This window comes from Felis catus, chromosome B1 (genome assembly GCF_018350175.1).
Source record: "Felis catus isolate Fca126 chromosome B1, F.catus_Fca126_mat1.0, whole genome shotgun sequence".
Lineage (NCBI taxonomy): Eukaryota > Metazoa > Chordata > Mammalia > Carnivora > Felidae > Felis > Felis catus.
The window spans coordinates 28,444,479-28,471,395 of NC_058371.1; the positions used below are offsets into that span (position 1 = coordinate 28,444,479).

Sequence of the window (26,917 nt, forward strand, 5' to 3'; positions counted from 1 at the left end):
GTATCCCTCTCAAGTTCACCAGTTCAGTTAAATGGACCACCTTCCACCAATAATCCAAATGAAGTCCTAAGTTGTCAATCTGTGATTCCTTCTCTCAAGGGTCCACCACAATATCTAATCAGCCTGGCTCAGCCAGTTAAGTGTCCAATTTTGGCTCAGGTCATGATCTCACGGTTCGTGGGTTTGAGCCCCACATCAGGCTTGCTGCTATCAGCACAAGAGCCTGCTTCAGATCCTGTCTCTCTCTCTCTGCCCCTCCCCTGAGCTTTCTCTCTCTCAAAAATAAATATTTAAGAAAAAAAATTTTGCACTTTGCTAAATTCAAGGCACCATGATGAAGGGACACATCCTGATTTCAGGTGTGATGAATATGCTTTTTGTAATGTGTCCTGAAATACAGTACCTGACTCTCCCTTCTCAGAGTCTGTTATGCCCATTCTCTTCTCTGATGCTGGAATGGAACAGTGGCTCAGTTAACTGTCTGCAGAACTGAGCTTTTCCCGTATAGGTCAGATGCTAATGCTGGGCTTCGTAACCATGTCTTCACCCCCGTACATTCTACTGTGACAGCTTCCTAAACTGATCTCCCTCCGCTGTAAGTCACTGTCAGATTAGTTTTCTAAAATTATCACTTAGATCTTGTCACTACCCTATTTATAAGCTAACCATTATTTGACCCAGTTGTCATGAATTATAGATTCCTTCACTTAACTCTGTAAGTCTCCACAATTTGGCCCTGACCCTCTTCCAGTCTCAGCTTAATGAATTTGCCCCCAGAACTTCAGTGCCGGAAAAACTGGTTGAATTGGCTGAATGTCCTTCGAAGACATCTTTATTACCCACGGGTTCTTTTGGTCTTCCTCTTCCTCAGCATATACCTCTCAGTGTGTGAGCCCCTTTCCTGATAAGTTGTTTTGCTTTATGCCATCCCTTAGTAATCTGTCCCACCTGTGAACAACCCAAGGCTCACTGTCTAGAAAACACCATCTAGGGGAGCATCTGGGGGGCTCAGTCAGTTAAGTGTCCAACTTGAGCCAGGTCATGATCTCATGGTTCATGAGTTCGAGCCCCCGCATCAGGCTCTGTGCTAACAGCTTGGAATGTGGACCTTGCTTCAGATTCTGTGTCTCCCTCTCTTTCGGCCCCTCCCCTGCTCTCTCTCTCTCAAAAATAAAACTTTGAAAGGAAGGAAGGAAGGAAGGAAGGAAGGAAGGAAGGAAGAAAGAAAGAGAACAAAACTTGGAACATTTACCTTTTATTTCTTTGCATTTGTTTTTATTACAGGTTTTAAATTAATAAATGTATGTATCTTAAAAATCCAAAAAGCACAACACAGCATCTAGTGAAAAGCAGAAGTCCTTCCCACCCTCAACCTCTAGGACCCTCAGAGAGTCAGCATGACAGGGCTTAGAGTATCCTTCCACAGATATTCCAGTGTGTGTATAGTCTCCCTGCCTTTTCAGAAATTTCAGAAAGACACAAATGGGAGCATACTACACACGCTGTTCCACACCTTGCTTTTTTGACTTATCAATCCTGGAGACTGTTTCATATGAGGATGCTTATGTCCAATCTTCCCAACTAAATTTTAAGGTACTTGAGAACAGCATCTTACTATCTTTTATGGTAGTTGTTCTTGACCTTTTGGGAGTCATGAACCCCCTTTAAAAACCGGTGGCAAGTTTTGGATCCTCTCCCCAGAGAGAATAAAACACATAAATGCACATACGCTCAAAATTTCCCATATAAATTCAGATTGGTCACGAGTCTTCTGAAGCCAATCCAGGGAGAATACAGAATATGTATAAGCTATGATCACCACCCAGAAAGACCTTATAATCTAGTTGGGGAGAAAGACATGAACAATGTTTCTTATGTCAGAATAAGGCAGTATGCTCATGGCTCATCCCTGTGTGCACAAAATGCAAGAGCAAATATCACTACCTGAAAATACTTACTACTTTAATTCTAGAATTCTCTATGTAAGAAAACTGCACACAGAGGCTTAATAGGTAATTAAGTTTCATCCCTACAAGATTTCACTCCCTTGAACAAAAGAGTAACTCAAGACCTGTCTTGTAAATAACAACCCACGTGACAAATTCAGGCAGATGACAATCTCTGCCATGCTGAGAAGGAAAGGAAGAGACTCTTTGCTGATTTTTCTTCCTGTGTTACTTGTAGTATGTATGTGTTTGGAGCTGGAAGAAATATCTTTCTTCACCCCATCACGAGCTACCACTTACCCCAATTACATCTAGGTTCTGCAGAGACTTTCTCTCATGGCTGTGTGGCCTTGTCCAAGAGAAAGAACTGGTATAGGCAGATCCCCTGGCATGGCTTGTAAGGTTGAAGACAACAGTAAACTCCTCTTGACTCTTACCAACAAGCATTTGCCTTCGGAAGACTCACCAGGGATCTCGCTCTCCTGAGGACGAGAGGGCACGCCACCAGTGGCAATCAGGATGTGAGGAGCAGTGTATTTGTTCCCACTGACTTCTACTGTGGGCTTGGGATCACTTGTGAATGCTGCATGGCCATGGATGATTTCTATATGGGACTGGAAAAGGAACCGTGACATCGACATTAGCCTGTTCTCAACATAAAAACACCTGTGGCAACTTATCAGCTCTTTCCATTTCTCTACAGAGGATTTGGATTTTACGTTTACCAATGCCAAGACAGCTCTCTAATGTTTTAAGTTTCTGCAGAACTTCTGTTAATTGATACTTAGGTAAGGGGGTTGCCATTTGATTGCTGGAAGTGTACCTTAAGAAGATGCTATCTTGGGCCAAAATCCAGAGACTGAAAAATAAAAACATGTGCAAATCACCTCCACAAGGAAAAACGCTACATCCTTGTCCCCGGGAATTGAGGGAGAAGGTCTTCCTCACTTGCAATGAAATCACACTGAAGAATGGCGTGTCTGGAGGAGGGACAGAAGGCCGAGAAAGACAAAGGATAAAGGTGAAGGGAGTAGAGGCAAAAGAGGGACATTTTGGCCAAGGGAGGAAAATGCAGTGCTTCTGTTTTCCTAAACAAAATGGAAGAATACCAGAAACATGACAATGAAGTTCGATGCTAGAGATGTTGAGAATGCAGACTCTGGCATCCTCTGAGCCAGGGCCTCCATCTAGGGACTGCTGGCAAGCTTCTGAAGCCATGATACGTGCATTGGCAAGCAAATGTGGGCAACTTACCAGGATAATGGAATCGTGGAGGCCTGATCACAAAATAGCATGTTTTAACATTTTGGAACATGCTTGGTTCTGAATTAAGTTATTTCCTCCTTTCCAAACAGCCCTTCAGGCCTGTTTTATAGATGCCCTGCTTTAGCCAAGCTGACTTGAGATCAATGCCAGAAGCCACAACAGAAACCCTCCTTCAGAAGACAAAAAGGGTATGGGTCAACCCCCAATAACAATCATCTGGGGGAGGAACTGATACAATGTTTATTTTCATTTCCTAAGATATTTGACAGACGGTTTCCTTTCCTCTTCAGAATTTCTGCATCAACTGTAAGTAATTCCTTTCCCATAAGGTCACACATAGTTAAGTTCTATGACACCAAGATTTGTTTTGTTTTTTGCTGTTTTCTGAGTGATTTTCCTGTCTCTTCTGCAAAAGTATTTTAGCTTGCTCCATTTAAAAAAAAAAATTGATGTGGATGTTTTAGTATAGTGAGTGGTACCTCTACGCTCATGTCTAACAGCCTTAAAATCTCTTGTCACCAGTGTAGAGGGCACTGAAGGTCCCAAATATTTCTCCCTTGAATTGGGGAGTAAGGTCAGAAAATATCACCCTCCAAAAAATAAACCTAATGAATAAGAATTGACATAAAAATATATGAGGTTAGCCATCTATAGAAGTAACTCATCCTAAAAATTGATTTACAAACATGCTGCCATGGGACTATGGTGGCCCAAGTATCACTAAGAATCTACAGATTTAAATATAATCCAAGCTGTGCAGAAATCTTAGAAACTGCAAAGTGAAACCACAAAGGCAAACGAAGGGTGGTGGGAAATATGGTGTCAAGAAAAGGCACAGCTGGAAGGTGCACCATTTATCAATGCCACCAGCAGTCCCGAGCTGAAGAAGTACGACACCTAAGCACTAAAGCAGAAAAAGCCTCAGACTAACAAAGGACCATAGATTTGCTAAAGGCAAACACACCCTTGCCCGGTGTTCTTAGGCAAAGTAATCAGACTTCATTCACAGAAACAACTGTCTGAACCATAATTTGGTCTCTTGAGCAGATCTAGCCACCAAGGACGAGGCTGCTGTGAACAAATGAACGACAGCTTTCCAGCCAGACGGTACTTCTGATTTTAATGAATTAACTGGCATATTGTTGTGTACATCAGTCTCTTGTGTTTTTGGTTTCTGGAACTAACTGGAGGGCCAGACCTACTCAAGGTACAGCCATGCTGTGACACCTGGTCCACCAATCATAGCAGGCACTGCCCGCTCTGTAGAAAAAAGACTGGCCAGGGGTGCCTGGGTGGCTCAGTCGGTTAAGTGTCCGACTCTTGATTTCAGGTCAAGATTTCACAGTTTTGTGGGTTCAAGCCCCGCGTTGCTTGACATGTTGACTACACGGAGCCTGCCTAGGATTCTCTGTCTCTGTCTCTTTCTCTGCCCCTTCCCCACTTGCACTCAGTCTCTCTCAAAATAAATAAATTTTAAAAAAAAGAAAAAAGAAAAAAGACTGGCTTACTGAGACATACACTTCTGTTCTGGCAGGTCAACCTAAAATCATTAATTGCAAAAGAAATCAAAGAAACAAGAGATATGTGCGAAGGTTGTGTTTTTGTCTGGTCAGATTAGTAGCATACTCCAACAAAGAATAGCTCCTTCTTCAGAGTTCCCAGCACACTCACCTTGGTTAGGTTATTTTGATAGATGGTATTCAGGCGGCTCACATAGGCATCACGCTTTTCCTTTATAACACTGTAATGAAACTTAAGTCAGTACTGAGAAACAAAATTCTCTTCTTTCAGTTAGTGAGTAGGGCACCTGTCCCTGAACGCCCCTATCAGCGAAGAATGACACACACACAGAAGAGTCAATAAGAACCCCATGAGTGAGTATCTCTGAAGGCAGTCACCCCTTTCCCCTGCCAAACGCAGAGAACCCTCATTCTACTCCAAGGAGAATGTTCGGTAGGCACCCACAATATGTAAATGTTTTTCTGGAAAGAAGATAAGGACAGCTGCTTTGGCACAGTGCCTAAGTACTTGGTGGCCACTCAATAAATATTTGTTGAATAAATGAATGATTTTGCTAAAATTCTGAAAATTTGATGGCTTCTACATGTTTATGGCAGTTCCTTAAAAAGTTAAACACAGAATTGCCATTTGACCCAGCAATTTCATTTCTAGGTACAAACCTAAAAGAAATGAAACCAGGGATTTGTAGGTCAAGCATTATTCACAGTAGATAAAAGGTGAAAACAACCTAGAAGTCCCCTGAAGGATGAATGAATAGACAAAATGTGGTATGCACACAAGGGACTAGTATGCAGCCTTAAAAAGGAATGAAACTCTGAAACATGTCACAACATGCATGGATTCTGAACACATTATGCTAAGTGAAATAAGCCGGGGGTAAAAGAACAAATATCATACAAAGTACCTAAAACAGGCAAATTCATAGAGACAGAAAGTACACGAGTGATCCCAGGGGCTGGGGGGAGGAGCTGAGGAGATATTGCTCAATGAACACATTCTTTCTGTTATGGATGGTGGAAAAGTTCTCAAAATGGATGGTGGTGATAGCTGTACAACACTATGAATATAACTTAATGGCCCTGTACTGACAACTTAAAAATAGCTAAAATGGACTTTGTGTATTTGAAAACCATTTTATTGAGGTACGACTGACATACAAAAAACAGTACATATTTCCTATATATAACTTGGTGAGTTTAGAGATAAATATGTATCTCTAAAACCATCATCACAATTAAGGCCACAAATATAGCCATCACCTCCAAAAGCTTATGTTTTATATACTTTACCACAGGAACATCTTCCCAAAAAAGTTTATGGCTCATTTAATTATGAAAGAAAAATTTAATATTGGTAAACAGAACCTCTAAGCATTAACACTTACCGCCAATTGAATTTACTCTCACAACTTTGAAAGCCATAATCAACATGATCGTGCATGAATTCAGAATGGACAGCCGTGTTCCACATTACCTGTAAAAAAAAAAAAAAAAAAAAAAATCCCACAACAACAGTAGTGCATGAGTCCTGAGGAAAAAAAGAAATCATGCACAAAAGGTAACCACATAAAAGCAGATAAAAATACTGAATTTTAAAATAAAAACAAAAGTAAACATTTTAAAAGAGAAAGTTCAGAAATATGACCAGACAGGTTTTATAGGGAGGCTACTGAAATGTTGGGGTCTATTACTTCTATTAACTCCCTATTTTATAAACTCTATAAAAGCAAGATGTTATAAGACTCATAGTCCTTCCAGTAAAATTTATTACTGCTTACACCCTCTTTTTAACTTTCAGACTTCCTGAAGCCCTGTCTTTTGTGATTGGTGCTAGGAAACTGAATTGCATCTGTAGCTTTAAAGTAATTTAGAAGATGCTCTGAGATAAAGATGAGGACTGAAAACCTTAAGAGAATAAATCTCTATCACATACTCAGTACCTATGAACATGTCCTTGTAACGATGTGTGTAATTAGACATCTGGAACTCAAAGATTTGTTGCACCTTTCTGTGGAATGCAGCCTGAAATCTGTAAAGACCTTTTATGCCAACTCATCATCAAGGTAACAGAATACAAGATAGCATCCAGAACGCTATATGACAAACTATCAGTTTTCTTTGTCAGACAAGCCTGAGACTCCATTTTTGACAAGTCTTTCATTCCTTCTTTGTACCGTTCTCTCTTTATGCCTAAAAATGAAGAATTGATGGCCCTGCTGGATTCTGTTGTTTTTTTTTTTTTAAGTTTATTTTTATTTATCCTGAGAGATAAAGAGCAAATGGGGGAGTGGCAGAGAGAGATGGAGACAGAATCCCAAGCAGGCTCCGGCTGTCAGCCCAGAGCCCAATGCAGAGCTCAAACTCATGAACTGTGAGATCATGGACTGAGCCAAAGAAAGAATTAGATGCTTAACCCACCAAACCACCCAGGCACCCTGTTTATTTTTTAATTGAGGTGAAACTCATTTAATATAGCATTAACCATTTTATCTGCTAGATGGTCTATCTTAATGCACATGAAAGGTTTCTTAGTACTACAAAATAAAACAGGTTATTTTAAGAAACATTACTATAGGGGCGCCTGGGTGGCTCAGTCAGTTGGGCGTACAACTTCAGCTCATGTCATGATCTCACAGTTCGTGAGTTCAAGCTCTGCATCAGGCTCTCTGCTGTAAGCTCGGAGCCTGCTTTGGATCCTTTGTCTCCTTCATTCTCTGCCCCTTCCCTGCTCTCGCTCTCTCTCTCTCAAAATAAATAAACAAACATTAAACAAAAAATTTTTAAAAGAAAAGAAACATCACTATACCTCATCTCCTCATGAGGGGCAATATTTATTTACTTCCAACTTGTATTATGTATGATGCTATAGCCTCAAACACTCTCTGGAGAAGGTGTTGTATATGAACCACATTGGGCTTCTAGGCTCATCCTAATGAGGGTAGTAGCAGGACTACCCATCTGATTCCTTCTGTGCTGCTACCCCACTCTACCCTCCTGGAGGGAAGTTACTCTAGGCTTCAACCTGTTCTAGAAAACAAGAGGCAATTACCAACTGAGCTTTAAGAATGCAAAAGCACTTTGAAGTCAGTAGAGCCCTATGAAAATATAAGGTAAATGTCCTGCACATGTGATAATAGAAGGAATAAATGAAACATAATATATGGCAACAGGGGCGCCTGGGTGACTCCGTCAGTTATGCGCCCAACTTCAGCTCATGTCATGACCTCATGGTTTGTGAGTTCAAGCCCTGCATTGGGCTCTGTGCTGACAGCTTGGGAGCCTGGAGCCTGCTTCGGATTCTGTGTCTCCCTCTCTGCTTCTCCCCTCTCTCTTTCTCTCATAAATAAATAAATAAATAAATAAATAAATGTTTTTAATATATGGGAACAAAATATTACAAATTCAGGCCACTATGCCCAGGTAATATTTTTAAATAATGAGGTAGTGCCTATTAATGGATTAACTACCATAACTGGTTTAAACTACATAAAACCACCTTATAACTGATATACATAATTCATATATCATAACTGCATGACTTCAATTAGAACAGATTCCAAAATCTAAGACTAAGAAAAAAAATAACTGAGGAACTGTCCCACAGCAAAAAGGAAACTTTCCTATGATTAGAAAACACCTACCCACACTAGGGAACAGATTACAAAAAACCCTCCTGGAATTACTCTCTGTTATGTGTCACTGATGAGATTAGGAATATTTGCTTACCTGTTACCAAAAAAACACCAATTTAGAATGTAATCTCAGTAACAAAAGGTTGTCATCTGGGATTATAACATGTTTTGAAAGTACATTCAAATATGGAGTAAAATTATTTGCAAGTATAAGCAAGATGCAGCTTTGGAAATAAGAACTGCCATTTCTTCCTCTTCGTCACAGGTAAAGGACAAGTTCATTCAATGTAATCTGTACCACAGATACTAGGAGCAAATATCACCACAGTTAAGCGAATCCATGAGGCTACAGAATTGAATAAGAATACTTTAGAAGATTCCATTCAGTAATTTAGATTGAGAAAAAACAATTCTGTGCAGACGACCAGTCCTAACTACTAGACCTAGATATAATCTCATTCACTCACTCAAAAGAAATAAATCAACGCATTGCTTTATCAAATATGTGAAAGGAGTGTGGAAGAAGAAATAAAAATTCTACCTTTTTGGGTACACATCCAACATTCACCTAAAAAAAAAAAAGGACAAATTTTAAGAATATTAAACTCAAACCATCAAACAAACCTGAAAGAAATGAACCCCAAGCATCAACCCAGGAGGCTTCCTTAAGTTCTAAGTCAAATTTACAGTACTTCCTTTTTTCTACTATGGAGTTAGAAAAGATATGAATATTCTTTTTCATATCTTGATGAGGCAGAGAATTTTAGTCATTAACATTTTTTCAAGAAAAGCAGTCAGAGAAAGAGGGGGAAATAATTCCATGTCCAGGGGCTATGCAGTGCAGGGACCGTATCAGTAGGGAGGCGGCCAAAGCCTAAGCTTGTACAGAACCCAGAAGGAGAAAGCAGAAGAGAAATAGCAGAGGAGGTAAGAAAACCCACCAGCTGAATAAGGGCAACTGAAACATCTGAGCAGCTATTCTAGGGGATTTCTGGGAGACTTATCATGGCATATGCTGGGTAAAACATTCAGAATGCCCCTCTGAAAAAATCTCTAGCTGAAATCTACATAACTTTTCAGGACCAAAGGATAATGAAGAATCGAACAATAAATAAGGTTCATCCATGCTATTGTATGTATGTGTGTGTGTGTGTGTGTGTGTGTGTGTGTGTCCATGTTTATATGCTTGCAGAGACAGACCACAAATTTGATTCTTTTTTTTTTCTTCAACGCTTTTTATTTTTTTATTTTTTTTATTTTTGGGACAGAGAGAGACAGAGCATGAACGGGGAGGGGCAGAGAGAGAGGGAGACACAGAATCTGAAACAGGCTCCAAGCCATCAGCCCAGAGCCTGACGCGGGGCTCGAACTCACGGACCGCGAGATCATGACCTGGCTGAAGTCGGACGCTTAACCAACTGCGCCACCCAGGCGCCCCAGATTCTTTTTTTTTTTAAATAAATTATTTTTTTAACATTTATTTATTTTTGAGAGAGCGAACAGGGAAGGGACAGAAAGAAAGGGAGAGAGAGAGTCCTAAGCAGGCTCTGCGATCATAGTGTGGAGCCAAACACAGGGCTCCAATCTCATGAACTGAGAGATTATGACCTGCGCCGAAATCAAGAGTAGGATGCTTAACCAACTGAGCCATCCAGGCACCCTCACACATTTGATTCTTAGTCTTCTAACAGCCAACACACAAAGGAAAACACAAATAGTTCTAAGATTTCACATAAAAACTAAGCAGCTGTTTTCAGAAAACAACTATTCGTACCCTTTATAGAGAAATTCTTCCCAGCAGTCCATGTAAACAAGCTGTGATATATGTTTACATATAAATTTTTGTTTAGATCTGTTTATTTCCTTTGATCACACGCTAAAATTTATAATATGGGGGGAAAAGCTAGGTTAAGAGTAAGACTAATTAGAATAGAGACCGTAATTAGAGACCCCTCAGCTCTGGAAATCTGCCATGTAATGTATATTCTAGATACCCTTTAACCTTATAAATACTGACTGGGAAGTGTTGGTGACGTGTTGGCCACTACAACAAAGTTAAGAGATTTAAGTGAGGTCTCAACTGCAGATCCTTTAAAAAAAAATCAGCATGTTCACTCATGTCTATTGACAGAGTAAAGACTGAATATTTAAATACTGGTGCCTTCCAGACATAATTTACATCAGGTGCTTACAGCTCTGCTGATCATGACCATAAGCAACTAGACTCATTCCCTGTAAGCCCAAAGAATATAAGCCTACATCTTACAGAATATTTTCCGGGCACCCTGGGGTGAAATCTGAACTACATATGCACTTGCCAAGGGACTTTATTTGAAATGCTAGAGTAAAAGAAGCCCGTCCAAATCTCACTGAGACGTGGAATGCTTGAAAAAGAAGGTCTTAAGAACAGTCACCTTCTATTCCTCTAGCTGTGCTACTTGCTAGCAGCATACCTCCTGCATTTTCATTTTAACACTCTTATTTCCTATTATTCTGCACTCAGGAATTATAAAAGAGTTATATTTTGTTTCTATGCAGTTTCAAGTTATCAGTCATTTGGAGGGTTTTTTCCTAGAAAGAGACAAGTCATATACTATCTAGTGGTAGACTTGGATTTTTTATGAGATTATGCTACAATAAGGAGTCAGAAGGCAACAGAAGTAGGAACTCACAGGACTGAGAGAAGGGTGCAGAATTCAAGCCCAGCAAAATGAAGGACTCACACCTACAGCAGCGTTACAAGCAGGCTATTCAGGAAGCACTTTCTACTAGCAATCAGAATAATGTATGACTTTCTCCCTCACTGTTTCCTATGTGGTAGAGGAAAGGAAGATAGATGAATCCCAGCTCCATGGTGGCAATGATTTTAGCATCAGACCTGCCTTTTCCAGCTCATTTGGCAGGCAAGGTGCTTCCCAGTCTTTTTTTTTTTTTTTTTTTTTTTTTTTTTTTTTTTTTAAAGGCCTGTCTGGGAGCGCCTGGGTGGCTCAGTCGGTTAAGCGTCCGACTTCGGCTCGGGTCATGATCTCACGGTCCGTGAGTTCGAGCCCCACATCGGGCTCTGTGCTGACAGCTCAGAGCCTGGAGCCTGCTTCAGATTCTGTGTCTCCCTCTCTCTCTGCCCCTCCCCCGTTCATGCTCTCTCTCTGTCTCAAAAATAAATAAACATTAAAAAAAAAATTAAAAAAAAAAAGGCCTGTCTGTCTACATATTTTTTTAATTGAAGTGTGTTTATTTTTGAGACAGAGAGAGAGAGTAGGGGAGGGGCAGAGAGAAAGGGAGAGTAAAGCCTGACTCGGGGCTCAAATTCACTAACTGTGAGATCATGCCCTGAGCTGAAATCAAGAGTTGAGTGCTTAACCTATTTATTTTTTTAATGTTTATTTATTTATGGGAGAGACAAAGCTCACGAGCAGGGGAGGGGCAGAGAGAGAGGGGGAGAAAGAGAGAATCCCAAGCAGGCTCTGTGCTAAACAGATCCTGATGTGGGGACTTGATCCCATGAACTGTAAAATCATGACCTGAGCCGAAATCAAGAGTCAGTTAACCAACTGAGCCACCCAGGCACCCCCTCCCAGTCCCTCTATCCACAACTCTATACCCTGCAGTTCACTAAGAGGCTTCAACAAGGACAGACTACAAAATCAATGTCTCTAAAAGTAGAGATGATCTCAATATACTAAATATACTCCATTTGTCCTATAGTCAACTCTCTCCAACTTCCTAGGAACCTTTAAAAGCAATTTAAATCATCATAAAGCATTAAATGTTCTGAACCACTCTCACACATCATCAATTTACTCATGTACATTTGACACTATTTAAAAAGTTTGGAACATGTTTCTTCTAAGGCCCAAGATGGCCCGACTCACTGGTTTCAAGTGTTATGAATTTGATTTACTTTTTAGAAGTTTCTGCCTTTTTGACTTCTAAAATGTTTTAACTTGCAACTATTCATTCATTTGAAGTATTGATTAAGCATTCACTCGTGCCAGGCATTATGCAAAAAAGAAAGCGCTAAATGGATATAGTTAGTCCCTGCTCTCATGGAGCCTACTACTCCAACCACAGTCTCTCAGCCTATCAGAGCTGCTGGCTCAAGGGGCAGCAGCAGAATCACAACATTCCCTAAAATTTTCAAAGCCTTGGGCTAGAAATCAGAGGAAGAAAAAGGTGGAAAATGGTGACCTTTTTGGGTCAAAGAGTTTATATTCTAGCACAGTACACTTTGGATCTGTGGTTGGGACTATGATTTTTTTTTTTTTTTTTTTTTTTTTTAGAGAGAGAGCCCTCACACGTACAACCAGGAGAGAAGTAAAGAAAGAAAGAGGGAGAGAGAGAAACCCAAGCAGGTTCCACACGGTCAGCCTGAGCCTGAGGTGGGGCTGGATCTCATGAACCTAACTGTGAGATCACGACCTGAGCTGAAATCAAGGGTCGATGCTTAACCTACTGAACCACCCAGGTAGCCCAGGGCTATGATTGAAGAGCCCGTGCCCTTGAAATACCACTCGCCCTATTTTGGCAGCTCCTAGTAATATGCCTCCAGGACTTTCCAATGGTTTTGGAAACCTAGTTACACTTCAGCACAACACTACAACAACCAGATGCCTCTTTGACTTAGAAGAAAACAGCAATTAGTTACCAACAGAGCTGTGGAAGCCAGGGGTGGAGAGCTATATATAGTCATGCTTCTTATTCTCTAGCTGATGAGTACATGAGTACATTCGGTTGGCAGAAAGCACACAAGTCTAGAGGCAGACAGACATGAGTTTGAATCCCAACCTTCCCTCCCACTTACTGCTGTCGGTGGGTAGGTTTCTAAATCTCTTGAGCTCAGTTTCTTATTCAATAAAATGGGAATGGTAATACATGATAGAGGTTTTGAGAAGATCCGAGAGACAATGCATTAAAAAAAGCACCTCTTTTCTAATTTATGATAGATCTGATGATGACACTGATGCTTCTGAATTATTTCTGCAGACTGCTGGATCCCCAACTTCACAAAAGGCTTACTGGAAAGAGAGGAGATAAATTCCCCGGGTGGCTTGCTCCCTTTCAGGAACAAATAAACTGGTGGCAGAAAGCTTGCCTCCCAGACTGAGACACCAGGGTGATGGGTTCTCAGGGCTTTGACTGCCCAGGGGTACCCACAGCTGATAAGACCTGAAACATACAATACTTTTCACCTGGCAAATTCCCCTGCAGAGCCCTCATTCCCCAGGGGGGCATTAACCAATGATAAGCCTCCGAGAAGTCTCATGCACTCCTGACTACACTCAACGCCAGAGACACTCCAGTAGCCTTGCCTCCTTCGCAGTCTTACAATCCATCTCTAAGAACTCCCTATCCCCACCTCGTGTTCAGAAGCCCATTCAGTTGGTCGGCCAGCACTGGCTCACAGTGAAGACAGGGGCCTCTCCTGACAGGGACAGAACATGTGAAGAATCTGATGATACATGTGGAAAAACTCAGGAGCTTCACCATTTTTCTAGGCCAGCCCCTCTCACCTTCAATTCTGCTTAGATAGGTAAAAAAATCACATTGCCATGTCGATGGATTCAATCCATTAACAGTTGCACCTGTCAAAAAATGTCACCTGCACTCGATAGTAAATTTCCTTCTTCTGGTTCCCCGCTTCTGTCTTTTACCCCAGAGTTGCCTAAAGTTTCCTGTTTTCATTTTTTGCATCCCACAGTCTAGTTCAAGACTGGTCTGAGGAAGGAGCATGTAGAATATGACGGACAAATCATCATCCACTAAGCAAAACCCTACCACTTCATCAACTCATTCTTTCAGCAACTCCATACTGAATACCTACTTAGTGCATGACTGACTGTTCTAGGGGTTGGAATATGTAGGCGACCAGAACAAAGATCTCTGTCTTTGTTGAGTTTCATCAGCTTTACACCTCCAGTGACTAAATAGACCATTGGCCCTGTGCCTATACAACTCTGACACCAATTCTGAAGTGTGTGCTTTTTCCACACCATCAGGCAATTAACTCAATTCTGACACTATCTACCTGGAGACAGCATCAGCTCCCACAGGTTGAGGGCTCAGTCTTCCTGCCTCCTGCCCCTACTTCAGAGGCCAATCTCAAGTCCAGCAGTCACCTGTGCTTTCGACCAGCTCTTGGAGGTTCTGACAACCCTCTTCTTGGGCTGGATTAATTGCGAGAGTGGCTCATGGAAATCAGAGGAACATTTTATTTACTAGACTACCAGCTTATTATAAAAGGATATAACCTTGGAACAGGCAGGTGGAAGAGATGCATAGGGCAAGGTATGTGGGAAGGCGTGGAGCTCCCATGGATATACCACCTCCCCTAGTCTCCATGTGTTTGCCAACCCAGAAGCTTTCTGAACCCCATCCTTTCGGTTTTTACTGAAGCTCCTTTTTTTTTTTTAAATGTTTAGAGAGAGAGAGAGCACACATGAGCAGAGGAGGGGCAGAGTGAGGGAGAGAGAGAATCCTAACCAGGCTCCCCACAGAGCCCGAGGTGAGGCTCGAACTCATGAACCAGGAGATCATGGCCTGAGCCAAAACCAAGAGTCGGATGCTCAACTGAATGAGCCACCCCTGAGGAAGCTTCTCTTACACAGGAATGATTGATTAAGTCATTGACCACTAGTGATTGATTCAACCTCCAGGTCCTCTTCCTTCTCCCCTCCCAAGAGGCCGGGGGGATGGGCATGAAATCCAAAGCCTCAAATCACAAGGTTGGTTCTCCAGACAACCAGCCCTCATCCTTAGTTCTTTCCAAAAGTCACCTCATTAACACCATTATCTCCTGCCCCCCCACCAAAAGAAATTGATCTATGATCCTACAGCCTAATTTAATATCAAATGTTGCAACACCCAGTGAATAATAAATGGTTATCAATCATGACTGACTGGAATCCACTTACAAATGCCCAAGGTCTTTATATAAAATTCCTTCAATCCCACTCTACAAGAAACACTCTCTGTTATAACTTGTTCAAAGTATCTTTTATGAAGGGTAAAACCCTGTGAGGGATTCAGAGCCAGGCTTTCTTTTCTAGCCTGGCAGATTCAGGCAGATTTAGGCAGACAGCTAAATAGTATTATACTAAACCTTGTACAAAAAAATTAAACAATCGACAGGGTAAATCAAAAGACCAATTTCAACATTAGGATTTGCCTACTCCAACTAACCCCACCCTTTCTGATCACTCCTTTATTTAGCACTTATGAACATAGGTGTGCCACACTTCATGAAACTCTAAACCCACAAAACAAACTCGGGTAATTTTCTGTTTTTGAGGACTGTCAGTACTGAAGGTATGATCTCCTTTTTGTAAATATCCATTTAAAAATGCATGCTCAGGGGCCCCTGAGTGGCTCAGTTAGTTAAGCATCCAACTCTTGATTTTGGCTCGTGGTTTATGAGAATGAACCCTGCATCGGGCTCTGTGCTAACAGCACACAGCTTGCTTGGGATTCTCTCTCTCTCTCTCTCTCTCTCTCTCTCTCTCTCTCTCTGCCCCTCCCCTGCTCATGCTTTTTCTCTCAAAATTAATAAACACTAAGAAAAATAAAAATGCATGCTCAACCTTGGGACATTATACTAAAATAAGGGAAATAAGCCAAATACTGCATGATTCCACTTATATGATATCTATTTTAAGTAATGTCTACATCCAACATGAGGCTTGAACTTACAACCCCAAGATCAAGAGTCACATGCTCCACCAACTAAGCTAGCCAGGTGCCCCTGAGATATCTAAAATAGTCACATTCATAGAACCAAAGAATGGAATGGTGGTTGCCAGGATCTAGGCAGGGGTGGGAGGGGAATGGGAAGTTACTAATCAACAGGCACAAATTTTCAGTCAAGCAGGATGAGTAAGTTCTAGAGATCCTGATGTACCACATTGTACCTATAGTCAATAATACCGTACTGTATGCTTTAAAATCTGTTAGGAGAGATTTCGCGTTAAGTGAAAGCTTTTAAAAAGCATGTTTTAGTCTTATGGAGATACAGACATCGTAATATCAAAGTGCACACTATCACCTTCAAGTTAGGTTGACTTACATGTTGCTAAGTAATGGTTTTCAGCCTAGATAAATACAGTCTTCTGAGCAGCCTGTTTCTCAGGCATCTTAAAACCTCCACTTCTGCTGGCATCTCCAATTGGCACCATACAGCACAGTTCACAGTGACATTAATAATCAAGAACTTTACTAGGTACAATCTTCCAGTTATAAAATAAGTAAGTCATGGAGATGTAATGTATAGCATGGTACCTATAGTTGATATTACTATATTGCATTTTTGGAAGTTGCTAAGAGAGTAGATCTTAGAAGTTCTTATCACTGGGGCACCTAGGTGGCTCTCAGTTGGTTAAGTGTCTGACTCTTGATTTCAGCTCAGGTCATGATCTCACAGTTCATGACTTCAAGCCCCACATCGGGCTCTTCACAGACAGCACAGAGCCTGCTTGGGATTCTCTCTCTCCCCCTCTCTCTGCCCCTCTACCGCTCATGTGCACGTGCTCTCTCTCTCTCTCTCTCTCTCAAAATAAACATTTTTTAAAAAGTTCTTATCACAAGAAAAAAAAGATTTGCTACTATGTATGGTGACAAGGTTAACTAGGCTTCTGGTGGTGATCATTTCAGTTACACAAATACGGAATCATTATGCTGTACACCTAAACTAATGCAATGTTCTATGTCAACTATACCTCAATTTAAATAAAAAAGAAAAGAAGGGGTTTGTCCTGGTAATCAACCCTTACTACCTACCCAACTCTGATTGGTGAGAACCACATGCCTATACCACAAGAACCCAGTTACTTTATCACAGAATCCATACACTCAGCAAGAACACTGGAACATGTGCTCCCACAGGCCCTGGGGCAAAGGGAATAGTAAGCTAGAAAGAATTTTTCCTCAAGTGAACTCTTCCCACGTCTGCATAGGCAGAGAACTGAACCGCAGATACAAAGCTCCCAGAAGGTTCTCTTTCACCTTGGCTTTCGTCAATCTTTGCATTTCTCCTTGGTCTACATTTGATCATGAGAGAAGTACTACATTTTAACTTTTCGGAGATGCCAAAAACTGAATTCAAAGATCATCTACTTTTCTGCCCTGAGAAATGACTTAATTGCAGTGGGCAACAAGAGATTACTATCTTTAATTGAATTCTAGGAAAAAAAAATAGAGGATTTCTTTCAGTTTCCCACTTTTAGCATCTAATACCTTAGTACTACAGTTTTGTTTTTTGTTTTTTTTGTCTGATGGAGAAAAATAAAGATGAATTTAAAGATGGAATCATATTATTAGAGCTACGCATGCCTCTTGACCTGGTTTAGCCATTAGAAGTTTAGTAGCAACCCTGGTCCCTCTTCCTTCTTTCACTTTGAACTAAAGGAGATCAGAACATGCCACCCCAAAATATGCTATTTTGGCATACAGATTTTGAGCTGAAGATAATTAAGAAAGAGCAAAGGAGGACCTCTCTGCCACCTCCCTTTCTGCTTAAAAGCAAGGCAGAAATCTCCCTTTGTGAAGGTGTCCCCGACCCCTCTCCTGTACCTGGAGGAGAACCCTTATCACTAAAAATGGAAAGACAGCAAAGCAGAATCTGCACCAAAAAAACCTTATTAAAGTAACCTTTATCTTCTATTAGTTTCCTTCACATATTTACCTTCCCACAATTTACTGTTCCTAGAAGCCCAAACCCCCTTTCCTTTGTCTAGTCACTTCTCCACAATTTATCACGCTTTCTTCTATTGATACCAAGCTCCCAGGCCTAAGTGCTCCTTTTCCCCCCACTACTTCTCTGTGACAGTCCCACGTGCATGAGAAATAAACCCCTATTAATCTGCTTCTTGTTGGTCTGATTTGCAGATTCCAGCTATTGAACCTCAGAGGATAGAAGAAAAGTTTTTCCTCCCCTAGACAACACAATATGGGGCAAAGTCATCTCATACCTGAACTTAACAGCTTAAAAAATTCTGTCAAAGAAAAGATGAATTCTTAAGTACATGAACACACATCACTCATCTTGAAAACAGAAGTCTCCTTGGAAGGGGCCTACTCTATCAGATCACAGAATTAAAAAGGGGGAAAAAAAGCCTCCTAGAAAAGAAAGAAAGACTGGGCACCTGGGTGGCTCAGTCGGTTGGCTGTCTGACTTTGGCTCAGGTCATGATCTCACGGTTCGTGGGATCGAGCCCCATGTCGGAATCTGCTCTGACAGCAGGGAGCCTGCTTGAGATTCTCTCTCTCTCCCTCTTTCTGCCCTCCCATGCTCTCTCTCTCTCTCAAAAATAAACATAAAAAAGATTTATAATAGAAAAGGAAGACTGAAGAAGAGTCAGAAAATCAAGATAAATAGTCATACTGTATAGACAACCTTGGAGGCATAAAATTATGAAACCAGGAAATGACTCCAGGACCAAATTAATTGTCATCTAACCCACACAATTAACACGATTCACCAGATTCATCGTAATGCTTCATACAGTCCCTTCTTTGTATGAAGGCCTTACCATTGTGTCTGGCTCATGTTACACCAAAATCACAAAATCAGAATGTAGCTCTTTAGGGGCGCCTGGGTGGCTCAGTTGGTTAGTGTCTCACTCTTGATTTTAGCTCAGGTCATGATCCCAGGGTCATGGGATCCAGCCTGCATTGGGCTCCACTCTGAGCATGGAGCCTGCTTGAGAGTCTCTCTCTCCCTCTGCCCCTCTCCCTGCTTGTGTTCTCTCTCTCTCTCTCTCAAACAAACAAACAAACAAACAAACAAAAAATAGAGATTTTTAAAAAAATTTTTTTTAACGTTTATTTGTTTTTGAGACAGAGAGAGAGACAGAGCATGAACGGGGGAGGAGCAGAGAGAGAGGGAGACACAGAATCGGAAGCAGGCTCCAGGCTCTGAGCCATCAGCCCAGAGCCCAACGCAGGGCTCGAACTCACGGACCGCAAGATCGCGAGATCGTGACCTGAGCTGAAGTCGGACGCCCAACCGACTGAGCCACCCAGGCGCCCCTAGAGTTCTTTAAAAATACATCTTTGAGGCTTCACCCTACATCTACTAAATCAGGAGCTATGAAGTGAAGACCTATGTGGTAGACTCTATTTAACTAAGTGTTTTTGGAGTAAATGATGTTTGGTTCCTAAGCAGGAAGGGTCATAAGTTTCCTCCCCTGTAGTAAAGAACAATGCCTAAACAGGTTCAACAAGTCACAGTTTACTCCACATAAATACACCAAAGCTATAGTTTCTGATGGCTAGGCCACCAATTCCAGAGGTCATACTATGCTTGGTTTGTTTTCAACCACATTTTAGCTGGCACTCAGCTTCTCAGTAAAGTGAGGTTGCTGAACCAGAACAATGCTTCCCAAATTCCTACAAGGATCTGTGTAAGTCTAATCCTTTTTTTTTCTTTTTAGTTTATTTTTTATTTTGAGAGAGAGAGAGTGTGTGTGTGCAAGTTGGGAAGGGGCAGAGAGGGAGAGAGAGAGAATCCCAAGCAGGCGCCACACTCAGTGTGGAGCCCGACGTGGGGCTTGAACTCACAAACCATGATATCATGACCTGAGTCGAAGTTGGACGCTTACCCAGCTCAGCCACCAGGTACCCGTCTGAGTCTAATCCTTAAAAAAAATGAAAATAATAGGGTCCATGTAGGGTTTCATAAAGCTAAAGGTATTCAATTTAAAGCACTGTCCTTTACTTGAAATTATAAGCTTCCTACTTGTTTTGAAAACGTCATTCTTGATTAAAAAAAAAAAAAAGATAGTGATAGAATTTTTTTAAAGGCCATTACCCTAAAAAAATTAAGTCAGCAAGCTTATGTTAGTGCTATTTTTTTTAAAACAACGATAGTCTGGGGAGCCTGGGTGGCTCAGTCGGTTAAGTGTCCTGACTTCAGCTCAGGTCACGACCTCACAGTTTGTGAGTTTGAGCCTCAACATCGACATCAGGCTCTCCACTAACAGTGCAGAGCCTGCTTTGGATCCTCCCTCTTATCCTCTCTCTGCCCCTCCCCCCTGGCTTGTGCTCTTTCTCAAAAACAAACATACATTTAAAAAACTAAACTAAACTACAGTCTGACTGGATTAGTGGATCTCCAAAATCACTTCTAGCTTTATCACACCAAGTCTAAACTTCAGTGCAGGAAGGTTTCAAACAGACCAAAACAAAACAAAACAACAAAAAAACCCTAAAAAAAAAAAACTTGTTTTTTTTTAAAAATTATTACAAAAATATTGCATGGAACTACAATGTAAGCTCCATGAGGACAGGGATTTTTAACTGCTTTGTTTGCTGCTGTGACCCCAGCATTTAAAAAGGTACCTGTATACCTGGAATATGAATTAATAAATTAACAAACAAAAATAAAACAATTAAAAACAAAACACAATCCCACTATCTACAGGAAGACTAATTTGAAACTTCAGTGTGAACTCATCTACCGCAACTTAAAAAATTCACCAAGCTCCAGAATCAAAATATTTTATTTAGGAAAAAAAATGGTTAAGGAGTCAGTATTAAAGACACTTCTACTTGACTTCTCCAAGGGACATCTCTCAACAGTACCACTACCATAAACCCACTTTTATTGAGTCACTCTCATGCTCAAAAACCCCTCCACACAGTTCACTGTGCTTCCAGAAACTTCATTTTTTAGAAGTAAGCTCTATACCCAACGTGGGGATTGAACTCACCACCCCAAGATCAAAAGTTACATGCTCTAGAGGCACCCAGGTGGCTCAGTCAGTTGTGTCCAACTTCAGCTCGGGTCATAATCTGGTTTGTGAGTCTGAGCCCCAAACCGGGCTCTGTGCTGACAGTGCAGAGCCCACTTCAGATCCTCTCCCTCTCCCTCTCTCTCAAAAATAAACATAAAAAAAAAAAAAAAAGTCACATATTCTACCAACTGAGCCAGCCAAGCCATCCCAGAAACTTCTTTTTTCACTACAACGTACTCATCAGTTTCCTATGTCTTACTTCTATTAGATACCCTGTATGCCAATCAAATTCAATTACACAATATATCCTGCCTCTCTGCCTTTGCCTCTGACCCTACCCTGTCAAACAATGGTATTTATCCGTTCAAGTTCAGAAAGACACTCTCTCCTTCACAAAATCACTCATCCCATGGTGCCCAGGCAGAAGTGATGATTCCAATTCTTCTCTCAACTACTGTAACTTTTTACCATCAGGAGCAATTAACACTGACCACCTCACTTTGGAGTTGACTGTCTACATTTTGCTCCCCCACCATTTTGCAAATTTCCTGTGGGAGGGGACCTTTATCATACAAATGTTTGTATCTAGGGGTGCCTGGGTGGCTCAGTCGGTTAAATGTCCAACTTTGGCTCAGGTCATGATCTCATAGCTCATGAGCTCGAGCCCCACATCGGGCTCTGTGCTGACAGCTCAGAGCCTGGAGCCTGCTTCGGATTCTGTGTCTCCGTCTCTCCCTGCTCCTCCCCTGCTCACGCCCTCTCTCTCTTTCAAAAATAAATAAACATTAAAACAAACAAATGTTTGTATCTACCCTATTCTCTTGCCAGCCTCAATCCAAGTACTTAGAACTCAGAATACAGGAAATGAAGACATGAACAAATGAAATGATGTGCTTCAGAGGGCCTCCATTTCCCCTAGGCCCACTTGGAAATCACTGGACATCAGAAGTTTATTATTGCAACTATGGATAGCCCAGATAACTGGAATTCTTAAATCTAAACTCACGTCTTGTCGTTATATCTTCTCTGATATTCATCACATACCTACACCCTTCCTTGTAATTCAAAACCGAAAGCCAGTTTGAGAAGAACCCAAATGGAATGTCATGAAAATGTGAAATGAGATTGCCCCCAAGATACCAATGCTTACAGGAAAATAAAACTTGCTGCAGCTGAATGACAGAAGCAAGGCCAGACACGCTATAAGGAAGAAGTAAATGGCCCATTGTCCAGAGCTGTCCTTCGCCTTGCTCTTGGAAGTAGTTCACCTCTTACTGTATTCATATTCCTAACCAGAACCTAGAAATGGGGCGAGCCCCTTTTTGACTAATACCAGTGGAACCAGGCAATGATGATGGATGCCACAAGCTGATCATGACATGATACAGAAGGAAAACTTAGAAAAGTAAAGAGGTACGAAGATGAGAAGTTGTCAAGTGCTCACACCACCTGTCCAGAGGGTCTCACAGTGGCACCCCTCAATCTTTCTGCAGAGACAGACTTCTAAGGGAGTCTGGACTAAGATGTCAAGGTCCAAGTTGACAATCCTTTCCTCCATTCCCACTTTCATTTTGAACATGAATGTTTATTTTTTTATTTAGTTTGGGAGAGAATGAGAGAGGGAGCACACATATGTGCACACACAAGTGAGGGAGGGGGAAACAGTGAGAGAATCTTTTTTTTTTTTTAACATTTATTTATTTTTGAGAGACAGAGAGAGACAGTGTGAGCAGGGGAGGGGCAGAGAAAGAGGGAGACACAGAATTTGAAGCAGGTTCCAAGGCTCTGAGCTGTCAGCACAGACCCAGGGCTCCAACTCACAAACCGCGAGATCAAGGACCTGAGCCAAAGTCGGAAGCTTAACGGACTAAGACACCCAGGTGCCCCAAGAGAGAGAGAATCTTAAGCTGGCTCCAAGCTCAGGGGAGAGCTGGATGCTGGGCTCCATCTCACAACCATGACATCATGACCTGAGCCAAAATCTAGAGTCGGATGCTTAACCTACTGAGCCACCCATGCGCCCCTTGAACTTGAAAACTGCTTACAGGACAATGAAGTCAGCCCTTTCACAAACTGTCAATTTTGAGTTTCATTTGTTACACATATGATTATTGAGCAAGATATTTCGTTAAGGTGATATGAGGTACACAAACACGTGAACCCATCCCTGCCCTTAAGGAGTTCCCAGTCTGGTATAATTTAAACATCAGTCTCCAAAAGAATGTGGAGAACCCATCCCCAACCCCAGGTTACTCTTGGATGCAGAATTTTAAATATTAACAGCAAGTTCCTCCCCCAAGTTTTGTAATAGAAAAAGCCACACCAATAGCATGGGGGGAAAAACAACAACTGTTTTTAATGATAAAGCTTCTCAATCACAAGATTTACAACCTTCTTTTTGGGGAACAGTTTTAAAATCCCTCCCTGGCCCAACAAGACAAAATTCTGAGAATTTTTGTAAATCCTACATTAAGGTAACCTGTAGGCAGTGGCTGTCAACCTTGGCTGCAACCAGAATCACCTGTGGAACTTCTAAAAATCCCAAAGCCCAGGCTGCACTTCAGACCAGTGAAATGAGGAGCCATGGGCGTGGAACCTAGGCAGAATTCTTCCAACTCCTTAAGTGATTCGAAAGTGCGGTAAATCATTTTGCCCCTGAAGCTGAAAGGAGAGGATCAGGATCTGCGTTCCTCAAGGGTATATCCCCAGTCCCAGTCCCCAGCCAGCTGCAAGAACACAATACTCTTCCACCTTGAGGAGTAACCACCTACGGTTAACACTGCACCTGGGCAGGAACAGACCTAGGCTCAGCTGTGGGAGGTGCAAGGGAGCCCTATTACACTTTTCTCCTTTAAACCTGCTGGGACCCTGACCTCAGATGCAGGTGGGAAAGCGGAGAGCGCGGCGCTGGGGACCCATCTCCGGACGGACGGACAGCACCAGGAAAGAGGACAGGCTGCCCCAGCACAGCGACGAGAAAGCCGGGCTGCGGGACGCGGCGCTGCGGACGCAGAGGCGCCAGGAGACGCGCGGGTAGGGACCCCGTACTCACGCAAGTGCCGCCCAGCTTGTGGCTCTCCACCACGGCGGCCCTGGCGCCCAGCTCGGCCGCCCTGCGCGCGCTGGCCAGCCCGCCCGAGCCGCCCCCGATCACCAGGTAGTCGTACGAGGCCACGACGTCTGCGGCGGGCGGCGGGCGCTGCGGCTGCGGCTCCTGCCTGCACGCCATGGCGCGGGAGAGGGCGCGGGCGGGCCGCGGCTGAGGCCGCGGAAAGCGGGGGAGGAAGGCGCGCGCCGCCCGCCGCCAGCTCGGCCCCGCGCTCGCGCTCAGGGACCGGGGCAGCAGGGCCATGCACGCGGAAGTGCACGACGGGGGTGCCCCGCGGGCGGTCCCGGGTAAGGGGGGTTGCCGCGCCCCGAGCAAGCGCAGCCTCACGGTGACTAAGCACCAGGTCCGAGAGCTGGGGGAGGGGGTTCAGGGGAGGGGTGGGGCTCCCTGGCCACGGCCCGGCGGGCACCGAGGGGGACCCGCCCCCTCCCGCCCTCTTGCGCGCCAGCCGGCAGGCCCTGCCCACAGAGAGCGGGTTAGGGAGATCTCCGCCTTCACCGCAGCACCTGGGATCCCCGCACCCGAAGGGCATCAACCGAATGTCGGTTTCTGAAGGCCGGTGGGGCGAGGAAGGATGAACGCCTTGTTTCACTCGGCTTTTCCTGAGAGGGCACCTTAGAAGTTGACAGTGGCGGCAACTTTTCAAGGAAGGGAGGTTTGCCCTTCATTATTTTGGAGATTGTGTTCTCAAAGTTCGAGTGTTGATTCCTGGGCCTTAATCCAGATCTACTAAATCCGAGTGTCTGGGGGCCAGACCCCATCAATCTACACTTTAAGCTTTCAGGTGATTCTAAAGCACATTTAGTTTGGGAAACATTGGAATAAATATTTTTGTGAGTCACAGGTTAAGCATAAAGGTAGCACTTCACTCCCTAGCAATAGAGACTGAAGTGTCATTTTCGAATAGCTTGAACCACCAGCAACACCACAGAGGAGTAAGTGGGCTTTAAATTTGCGTGGTGGTAGTCCACCGTCTGCAAGGCTGTGGCCCAGGCCACCACCCACAAGGCTGAGAGAGCTCGCTGTAGGTCCAGGAGTGAAGGTCCATGTCACAGAGAAGTGAGCCCAGCACACCGAAGGCGAATGGGAGCTAACTACATTCCAGTGAAAATGGTATCCAGTTTTTTTTTTTTTTAAGCTTTTTTCCCCCTGATTAAAAATATAGGGGAAGAAAGGAAAATTCTTCAGTACAATGCCACGTAATGTAGAAGGAGCAACAGAGTTAGAAAAATCAACATTTTGCAACTATTCATAATGATAATTGTGTGATTAAACATAAGTGAATGTTAAAACCACCTGGGTGAAAACTTGATCGGGGGACAGGGAGGAGCTTATTTACACAGTCTTAGAATATGTCCCCACAGATTCCTATTGATCACAAAGGGGAAAAAAAGTAACGTTACAGGGACCCAGACACCACCATACCCAAGTGATCAAAGTTGAATATTGCCAGTAATGAGACAGTTGTGGTGTGCCCTGTGATGTGATGCAGTAAGAAGTACACAACTTCATTTATGTAGTATCCCTGCTGGAAATCCATAATCTGAATCTAATCATGAGGTAACACTCAGAATAACCCACACTGAGGGGAATTTTACAACAACTAGCCTGTACTCTTTAAAAACTATCAATGTCTTGAAAATAAAGCAAGGCAAAGGAACTATTCCAGGTTAAGGAATATTGAAGAAATATGAGAAACGAAGACAAGGTTTGATTCGGGATGGGATTCTGGACTGGGGAAAATTCACTATGAAGGATAGTTGGTAAAATTTGAACTGTGGCCTGTATAATATATGATGGCACTACATCAATGCAAAATTTCCTGAGTTTAATCGTTGTACTGTGCTCATATAAGAGAATATCCTTGTTCTTAAGAGATACACACTGAAGTGTTTAGGAATAAAGGGTCTGCCCTTGATCTTAGCCAAAAGGCCCAAAAACGATAGGAGTAAAGAATCTGAATCTGAGAAACTTGGATTCATTTTCCACCACAGACATTGTCATAGTCCCTTCACCTCTCTAGATGTCAGTTTCTTCATCTGTGAAATGGGAAAGCTGACAAAAAGGAGATAGGCATGTCAAATAAAAAGTGGAGGAAATGAGTTGGTAAGAATTGTAGATACAGAAGTAGAGGAGCACAGGTTGGCCGGACTATAAGCATTTTGAAGTGGGTAATGGAAGATGGGTGGAGTCCTGGAAAGCCTTGCTTGGTGTATAGACTTCACTCCAGAGGCGATAAGGAGTCGCTGAAGATTTCTCAGAAGCATCTTTCCCTGGAAATATATGAAATGAATTGGAGATGGTGAAATTGTATCAGGAGGCAAAGGTGGCAGTATTGAGAACAGATAGGAAGAACAGACTGGACAGGCATAAGGAAGTGAAGTTGACAGATTGGGGGGGAGAGTACAATACTCCATGATGACAAGTCTTGAACCAGGAAATATGGGAGGAAAAGGATGCCATAAAACAACATAAAGACGATGAAAGGAGGTACAGTTTTATGTCCCTGCTAGTTTTAAAGGAGGAAAGAATTTTTGGCCACCTAATTACATAATTCCATGCAGTATGTTGAAACTAAAGATTTATAAGGTATTGTTTGGGACTAAAATATTTTCATTTAAGTGTTTTTACCTTTTGCTTCTGACTTCCATGGGAAGGGGAACAGGTAGCCATATCCCAAGCACTTGAAGACTTTAGACTGTTTCTAAGTTTTCTCTTC

The 26,917-nt window shown here is 42.5% G+C and overlaps 1 protein-coding gene across 2 annotated transcripts in view; it reads right to left on the bottom strand.

Annotated features, from left to right (window-relative positions):
- Positions 1-26,917, bottom strand: part of GSR (glutathione-disulfide reductase) — a 56,648-nt gene that overhangs the window by 21,115 nt on the left and 8,616 nt on the right. Inside the window, exons 1-5 of one of the 2 annotated variants that reach the window (XM_023252439.2) lie at positions 24,142-24,551; positions 8,906-8,932; positions 6,118-6,206; positions 4,884-4,953; positions 2,413-2,560 (exon numbers count right to left, since the gene is read on the bottom strand). In XM_023252439.2, the coding sequence (XP_023108207.1) occupies positions 2,413-2,560; positions 4,884-4,953; positions 6,118-6,206; positions 8,906-8,932; positions 24,142-24,441 (634 nt within the window). In that variant the 5' untranslated portion in view covers positions 24,442-24,551. Of the gene's footprint in view, positions 1-2,412; positions 2,561-4,883; positions 4,954-6,117; positions 6,207-8,905; positions 8,933-24,141; positions 24,552-26,917 lie in introns of those variants that run through there. The other variant, XM_045055325.1, reaches the window with a different exon arrangement.